The sequence below is a fragment of the Pseudochaenichthys georgianus genome, chromosome 20, assembly GCF_902827115.2.
Source record: "Pseudochaenichthys georgianus chromosome 20, fPseGeo1.2, whole genome shotgun sequence".
Classification (NCBI taxonomy): Eukaryota; Metazoa; Chordata; class Actinopteri; order Perciformes; family Channichthyidae; genus Pseudochaenichthys; species Pseudochaenichthys georgianus.
Genome location: NC_047522.1, coordinates 6,538,122 through 6,547,313, shown reverse-complemented (window position 1 = coordinate 6,547,313; position 9,192 = coordinate 6,538,122). Strand labels below are relative to the sequence as shown.

The 9,192-nt window shown below is 42.5% G+C and overlaps 1 protein-coding gene across 1 annotated transcript in view; it reads left to right on the top strand.

Moving 5' to 3' along the window:
- Positions 1–229: 229 nt before the first annotated feature.
- Positions 230–9,192, top strand: part of adarb2 (adenosine deaminase RNA specific B2 (inactive)) — a 184,212-nt gene continuing 175,249 nt past the window's right edge. Inside the window, exon 1 of the mRNA XM_034108846.1 lies at positions 230–549. Within this exon, the coding sequence (XP_033964737.1) occupies positions 447–549 (103 nt within the window). The 5' untranslated portion in view covers positions 230–446. The remainder of the gene's footprint in view (positions 550–9,192) is intronic.

Sequence of the window (9,192 nt, the reverse complement as noted above, 5' to 3'; positions counted from 1 at the left end):
AATAAGTCCAAATGTAGGACACGTTTAAAAAGGCAGCGGGTAAATAAGGGGTGTGAGTTGGTGGATGTCGCTGCTGATGTCACACCTCCCAGAAAGCCACGATTGGACCCTAATTAGAAAGCTCGGCAGCAAATGGATAGGCGTCCTGCATGATTGAATCCAAAGTGGCTGATGCCCACATTTCTGCAGAGGCGCGGAAAAACCAGTGTGCGAGGAGCGGAGTGCTGTCAGAGCTGCTGAGAGCTTCGACAAGGAGGGAGGCGAGCTGGAGTTTCCGAGGTGATATAGAAACGGCAAGCTCCCCCCAGGTTCAGAGGGATAAAAGAACAGAGCCCAAAACATAGTCTGCGTAAAAGCCGAGGACGCTGCGTTATCAAACGGAGGGCAGAGACGAGGAGAGTCGATCCGCCGAGTCCAAGTTGCGCTTCGCTCCAAAGGCTGCGCTGATGGCATCCGTACTTGGAAACAACAGCCGCGCGTCGGGGGCTCAGAGCGGACAGGTCAAATGCAAGCTGAAGAGGAGAAGGAGGAGGCGATCGAAGAGAAAAGGTACAACTTTTTACCACACTGATGTCCTTTCCCCCCCTTTCTTTTCCTCCCCGTGTGAGCAGAGGTCGTGCGCACCTTGGCCGGGCATCGGAGCGCGCGGCAGCCCGGCGACCCTGCGCTGCTGCCGGCTGCACAACGCTCCGCAGCGGGGTTAGTTGAGAACCTTGGAATTGTTGAACAATGAACATGAAGACACGATTTCTGTTCACATTTGCCCTCGGCTTTTAATGACGCATTGTTTTTCACCGTTCAAAGTTTAGTTGCTGCTGCGTTTACGGTCCTTAAAAACGCCTCCAATGTCTCGAACAATGACAACAACGAAACGGCTTAAATACAAGTTTAGTGTGTTTATAAATAACACCGGTTTGTTTTTACTATTTATATCCGCATCGGTGATGCACCCTTAAATGAAAGACCTTGTCACCAAGCCCCGTTGAACTTTATAAAAACAATAGATTCCTTCCATAATTTTAGTACGATTACCAAGTCAGTTTCTACTCGTATTAAATTGATATACTAAAGCATCGCCACAAGCAATGTCGTCAAACTGCCTTTTTCTTTTAAAGAAAGTTGAATGTCCCTGTCATATAGCCACTGTAGAATAACGTCCTGAAATTCAGTAATGATATTCCTCATGTTTTTTTCAACTTCTTTTTCTTTCTGTCACCTCCATATAAAACTATTGCCCTATGGTATTGCCTCATTAAATGGAGGAACTTACTGAAAACTATAAAGTCAAGTTTGAGAAACAGTCTGGGCCTTTGGCAGTGAGAAAGAGAGAAGAAAATATCATTAGTTGCCAGGTTATTATTTAATTTGAAATGTTTTATTAGTGTGTATTTTTGCATTTAATTCCCTCAATCTGCTGAATGGAGTAGATTAGTTCCTTATGAATACATTTGTATTGAGTACATAAAACTCAGACCAGACAGACTGTATAATAATTAATTGTCTTTGGAAGCTTAATAAAAAACGGTGATCCTCGGTGACTGAGACACAAAAGGAATGCAAAATGTTCCCTTTGGCCGGACCGGAATAAATGCTGACCGAGGCTCATGGTAAACAAATCCTGTGTGGTTTTATGCGCTGCAACCTGCAGGAAGGTATACACTTTCTCTGCATATGACATTTATGCTTTTATTAAAGAAACCAATAATTTATTTAAACCATTTCGACTAATCACACATTTCCATCTCAACACCTCAATTTGAGATTTTTGTCTATTTTTAAAAAATATCACAATTTACTACAAAGTGTTCACTTTAAAAACATATATTTGTGATTGCTGAGTAATTTAAAAACATTTTTGTATAGTGCCTCACTTTGACAAATGACATTTATAAAGATTAAGAAAGCAGTATTGAGAGATGTCAGTGAAAACTTCCATGCTTAAAAGCTTACCAAGGTTCTCCCTCTCTTTTTTTCTTGATTATTTCCTGAGGTATTTTGGCTGTTCAACAGGGAATTACCCAAACTGAAGCATCAAACGCTTATTTTCTCTGGCACCGGCCACAAACACTCATTCTCACACAGAAATATGTTTGTTTTTTTCCTTCTCACTTTCACATTTGTTTGCCACCTCCATAAGAAAACAGAAGATCTAAATAAAACAGCAATGACACATATAGTTTAATTTATTTATATGTGTAAGACATGCGAACACAATGTGCCTGTTTCTGCTTGAAGATACTGACGTGCCACCCCATTGCATTGTGGAATATGGATGAAGGAACGCTCGGAGCGTGTTGACGTATCCGACTGCAATAGAATGCATAACGAGCTTTCATAAACACTTTGCACTTGTCATCAAACTACAAACAGACAACTGCACCTCATTTCCATAACCTCTTGATTTTTAATAGCCCAAGTAATTGAGACAAGGGAGACAATACATAAAATATAGTGCTGAGGCAAATGTATTTACATAATGGAAACGACAGAATTGGTTCCACAACATTAAGCATTGCATATGAGTATTACACAAACGCGCGCACATTAGCTGACGGGCCTGTTGCAGCGTGTTTCCGAACGGCTAATTTATCAATGCTGCTGATTCCCTCTGATAACACGGGACATTAGGGGCCAGTTCAGGGGGCCGCTCGTAAATGAACTGTGTCTTTGGGAAGTGCAGATGGCCGCTGACTCCTCCAAAGCTGCAAGATGTGGACTCACTGTGCTCCAGCAGCTGGAACAGTCACTCACATCTCTCCTTGCTGTGTGACTGTGTTTTTGCCTTGAGGTTTTAAGCCCTCAGAAATACAATGTGTTCAATATCTCCCCACGATTTGAAAGATTTGTTCCCCTACCTCAAAACTTGACCACAAATTACGCAAAGCCGGATTGAGCGCTTTTACTTTTTTTTAATATCATTATTATCCTTCATCTCAAATGCCAACTGATCATCTTGAGATTCCACACACAACTATTGGTATAGACTTTAAGGCAAAAAGTCAGAGGGATTATTGCGTGGCATTTGGGGCTTAATCCTCTGAAAAGGCTGCAGATTAGTTGTAGATGAACTCACTAAAACCTGTGTGTATTCAAAAGGTTGTAAGCAGATTCCTACCCGCAACTTTGATTAATCCCCCCCCCCCACACACACCTCTTTGCAGTTGTTTTCAGCTGAAGAGTGCACAAACAAATAATTACAGAATGAGGATTACAGAACAGGGATTTATTTGTTCATAGTTCTTGTCACCCCTGCTCATAGTTCTGGGTGAATGTGCACTTTACTAAATTCATCAGCTGTGTTTTAGCTCTTTCTCTTGTCCTCTATTCAACCGCCTTGTATTGTTACAGTGCCCCTGTTAGCTCTGCGTTGTGCGGCTGTACACTTCGCCCTGCGTTGTTTGCCTTCCCTTAAACACAGTGTTTGACCAGTGTCACCACTCCTAGAAGCCGTCATGGACATGCTGTGCGTCTCGTGATGTACGGTCATATCCCTTAAGGATGTCGGTACCACAAATTAAATCCTTTTGGAGATGTGTGACAGTCCTGTGCAGGAACATCTGGGGGAATGTAGCGCATCTCCCTACCTGTCAATCATCAGCACACCTTTCCCCCCCCTCTGCTACCTTAAACGGTGGCATATGTCTGACTATTCCTCGTCTTTTATCCACAATGTGTGCTTTTGTATGAACAAAAATAAGCAGAGCGGAGATTTATAGACCAACATTATTTTTTTACAACCGCACTTATCACCCTGTGCTCTCGACTACAGTACAGTATATCAGCGTATCATCAGGAGTGCCGGGAAGGATCTGTGGAAAACACAGAGTGCCACATAATTTATATAGCAATTACTGTTTACGCTCTGGCGTCGGGGCGGTGATAAAGGCTGAGGCGGGCGGTGGTTCGTAGCGGGCCATGACAGAGGACGGGGGTCATCGCCTTCCCCCCCCGTTTTAGAGAGGCGAGGGGCTGCCCACTGTCTGACTGTAACACATTAGAGTTGGAGGAAGCTGCAGATATTCACCGGCCCCCGCTTCCCTCTTAAGGCTGATGACGCTAATACCAGCTGTGTCGAGGTGAGGGCAAAGGTCAGGATGAAGAGCCGAGGCCGAGCAATTCAGAACCTCCATTAGGATTTTACTGTTTTTAACAATCCAAGCTCTGTGTTGGTTTAATAAGCCAGGTATGTGACTGCATCCAAATATACAAACAGCTGCTTGTGACAAAAAACGATTACTGTTGGATGAAAACCTAGTTCTTTTTTTCTTTTTATCCGTTTGATGCATTTCAAACTGCCTTTAGAGTTCTGTAGTAGTAGTAGTAGGAGTAGTAGTAGTAGTAGTAGTAGTATCTAAATCACAGTTGTCTTAGCAGCATTTAAAAACGAACGTAATGCTAACCTGCTATCTGTTAGGTAACATTGTATCTGTCATAGGCTGATCGCCCAAGACAAATGTGTTGTTTTTTCACCAGTCATTTGTTGTCCTGCAGCATTCTTTGTCGATTTAAAACCTCTTTCGGCTTACAAATCCTCCTAAAACTGGCACTTTACATTACATTACATTGCATCTAGCTGACGCTTTTATCCAAAGCGACTTACAATAAGTACATTCGACCAGGAAGACACAACCTTGAGGAAAACAGAATCATATAAGAACATCAGGTTTCAAAGAGCCAATCGTTTCAAGTGCTGCTCAACTGGCTAAGCCAGTCCTTTATTAGTATATAAGTGCTCTGTTAGCAGTTCTTTGTTAGTAATTCTATCGCTCGAAGTGGAGTCGAAAGAGATGAGTTTTCAGTCTGCGCAGGAAGGTGTGTAAGCTATCTGCGGTCCTGATTTCAATGGGGAGCTCATTCCACCATTTTGGAGCCAGGATAGCAAACCCACGTGTTTTTGCTGATGGGAACTTGGGTCCCCCTCGCAGCGAGGGTGCAGCGAGCCGTTTGGCTGATGCAGAACGTAGAGCACGTGCTGGGGTGTACAGTTTAACCATGTCCTGGATGTAGGAAGGGCCAGATCCATTCGCAGCATGGTATGCAAGTACCAGTGTCTTGAAGTGGATTCTAGCAGTTACCGGAAGCCAGTGGAGGGAGCGGAGGAGCGGCGTGGTGTGGGAAAATTTTGGAAGGTTGAAGACCAGACGAGCCGCTGCATTCTGGATGAGCTGCAGAGGTCGGATGGCACATGCAGGTAGACCAGCCAGGAGGGAGTTGGCACTCAACCGAGATACATTTTCGTTTCGCAGTCTGTAATGGTAATAAGCTAGCTTTAATGTACTTTTTTTTTAGGAGGTGTTAATAATGTTTAATGTTGGCAAGTTAAAGTAAAATTGCAGTTAAAATAAAAATAAAATCGCAAAATGGGTCTCTTTTATATACAGTACCATTTTGACACGGTGTGTGCTAGAGCTTGAATAAAGGCATCAATAAAAAGCTGAATATGAGTAATAAAAGAGGGTAACAATAGTCTGCTCCGTGCAATATAATACTGCACTGAATTCTCATTGAGAAATTGTTACACTCAATCGACAATGGTATAAACATTCCAAATCCGAGCCTGTTGTTCATTGTGCTGCCATGTGGAAGGACTGGGATATGTCTTGCCTTATTCATTTTTTATATTATTTTTAATCTAACCTGGTTAGTTACGTCAATATATTTTAATTTGTCTGTATTTGGTGCATACCCAATGCAACAGCACTGTAATGCTAGAGTATATTCTTCTCAGTGGCCTATATTCACATTCATAATCCATTCCTTAATAAGATCCTGGTGCAGCAACACACAGGTGCATCTTGCTCACTGCAGGGTTAGTTAGAGTTTGAGGCGGAGGCTGTTCCTGGTATTGGAACACAGTAGCTCGCGGTGCAGGTTTCCATGTTGGGACAGCCCAATGTTCCACAGCCTGAGTGTCGTGGGGAGGAGGAAGTGATGCATTTCACAGATATGTGTGTAGTATTAGCCCCAGAACACTTCTGTCACATTTGTTTGTGTTTGTGCTGATAACCGCATTAAGAGCTGCGACAAAAAAACGCCGCTGGCATTTATGAGGTTAATGAAGGTCAGCGCCAATGGCGGCGGCGCCATGCTCCTCTGTGTGCGTGAGCGTGGCTGTGTGAATTTACAGGCGCTTCCTGATTAAGGCTAGCGGTGGAGGACTCGGCGCTTTAGGACACGGCGTCCTCTAAATGACTGAACGCTTAGCTGAGGGAGAAAAAAAAAGGTTATTACTACTGACTGCGCTCTCTTGAGGACAGCTGATAAAATGACCAAGGAAAAGGAATAGCACAACTTTAGCACATTAGCATAATTAGTAATTATCTCGTAATAGTCCCTCTTGGCGTTTCTTTGGCGCTCGGCTGTGAGAAATTGTACTTAAAGTTCAGGGCTCAGAAAACAAATTCCACGCCATTATGTCTTAATGATGCACCGCTGCTCAGTCATGTTGTAGAGAAAATGAATCGCAAGTATCAAAAGCACAGATGCAGATTTAAAAAAGAAAATCAGAAGGTGACACTTAAGTTAATTAGTCGTTTGTTTGAGGACTCCCACAGTTGTCACAAAAAACGTGTTGCTATTACAACAACACACACTTTTTAATTGAGTTGGTCGCGTGTTGCGCTCCGTCAATCAATCAAATAGCTTTCAAAACATCTAGAGGAGACCTTTGAGAACTGGTACACTGCAATACAGTTGAACGGCGCTAATGTATGAGAATAATGCTGTGTGATTAGCTCATTTGTTTGTATGCATGTGTGTATTAGCGCATATTTGTCGGTGTGCAGTGTGAGCTTGTGTGCTGCTGTTCGTAGGGACCTGTCAGTCTTCATAAACAGCGATGTGGCACAGCGAGTCAGCAGCATTATCGCTTCCTGCCAGTGTGTGTGTGTCTGCAGTCCACCAGACAGCACAACATGAAAGAGTGGATGGTGTAAAAGAGACTGGAGCTGCCTCGTAGCGACCCTCAAGAGATTTAAGGTGGCGTTGGATGTGAGGAACAAAGACTAGCCAAAACACAGCCTTTCAATGCTGTTTGAATCACAGCTCCAATCATTTCTGACTTTTATTTCACATGTCGTGCAAGATGTTAAGAGAAGGCATCACAACAGTTTTACGTGGAATTATCTTTTATGTTTTTGGATCATTTCATTCCTTTTACACTTACATTTTCATAGCTTTTTTGTGTTTTTAACAATTTACCGCCCTTGCTTTGTAGCATATTTTAAAACAGGAATACAACTTAGCTATGTTATAGATCATTCTGAACACCTTTTTCTTGATTAATCCATGTTTCGGTATAAAAATGTCAGATAAACAATAATGTTTGACAAATGTAAGACAAAGGAGCACATTTTCACATTTAAAAAAAACTACATTGATCAACATTATGTCTTATTCTATTGAAAAGTGACACAAAATATGATTTGAAAAATATTTTCTTATTAATTTACTGTCAGCAGAATAATTTATCAACCAACCAATGACTTCTGCTCCACTTTGAATTCATGCATGCCTGAGTTGTCAGCAGTTTAATCAAAAAGTGATTTCCCCTTCCAAGGTATAAAGATACATACCAAGAAAAACAAGAAACTATCTGAGGAAAAACACAATTTAGGGTTGCTACGCCATATATACTGTACTATGGAAAATGTAAGTAAATATTTCAATTTTTAATGTACCAACCCTGTTTAAAATCCTAGTTTCCTTCATAAAGACCTGATGATAGATATTGTTGTATGCATATTCAATGCTGTCTTATCTCTGTTTAAATTAAATCGTATTACCGGAACACTTACTGTAGATAATAATGAACCGTTTTTTTTAGTAGTCTGTGCTGTCGTCTTAGGCCGTAAGTCCCAACAACCTCCCAAAACATCTCCTCATCATGACTGCGTAGAAAACAGACACAATGGTCCAGTTTTAATCTACATGTTTCACTAAAATCACAAGTGTAGCTGTTGATTTAAGGCAGCTGATTTTATTTAATCTTTTCATTATTTTAGCATTTTACAAGCTCTCACATCCCATCTGAAGTGTTGCCAACAGCGTGGAAGCACCCCCCACATCATGGTGGCAAAACATTTCTCCAGTTTATGATCCTAATTAGCTCTAACTGTGCCATCATCCCTGAGTCATCATGCCTGGAGAGAGGCCAGGTCATTTGACGGTCCACCGTTTTTTTTCCTCTCCTCTCTTTCTTCCTCTCTTTTCCTCTCATTTTCTTCCCGTCTCTCGTTTCAGCAACACACACTATGTTATTGTCCTGCGGCTCTCTCGTGTGTATTCACAGCACGGTAGCTGCTACTGTGAAAAGAGTCATATTTCATAAGCAGAAAATGGCTACAGTAGGTGTAAGAATATAAGCACCAAAAATGCTTATTTTTTTGCTGTTTCACACACTCAGCCCAAAATATGGCCAGTCAGCCATGAAATGTGTTTAGATGCTATTTGAGTGCATTTGTCAATTAAGTCACACACACTTGAATGGCCTTTGACAGCATCTGATCCACTGGCAGACTCTGCGCTGTTGACTCTGGTGGACTTAAAGCCTCTGCACCGCTGTCATGCTTCAGCCACATTACAGCACAACTACCCCGTCTGCTGTGCTGACATAGCAAAGTTAACACCGATACCCCGCCTCATATGGAATAATGAAATTGGATGAAGCAGCTTAACCGCGCGCCGTCCCTCCTCTCACCATCAGACTGGGTGCCTATTTGAGATAACGTTAATGAAGGGGACTTTAGCCAAGAACAGACACGTCTTATTGCCGGAGGGGGGGCAGGCGAGGAGGAGGGGTGGGGCGCTAACAGCATTTATTTCCATTAATAAGATGGAGTGTTTTACAAGAGGGCCTCTCCTGAGGGCTCTCTCCGGAGGTCGGAGAGAATCCAACACCTTAACAACCCCAGAACAAGTTCATTTCACCAAGCGAGCGCGCTGAGACTCACTGCAGCATGTCATCTCTCAGAGAAACTTGTCTTCACCTTGACGTGGCCCCACACTACTCTGGCCGAGTTGGACACTCAATCACCTTAATCACTGCTGTCCATACTTTATATATCTTTTTAAGGTCATTAATATGAATCTGAGAAGCGGGTACCTTTGCCATATCAGCACTAGAGTATGTTTTTTCTTGGTGGACCACATGAGCAAAAGCGTGGCGGTATGAGTTAGCGTCTAAGCTCCACT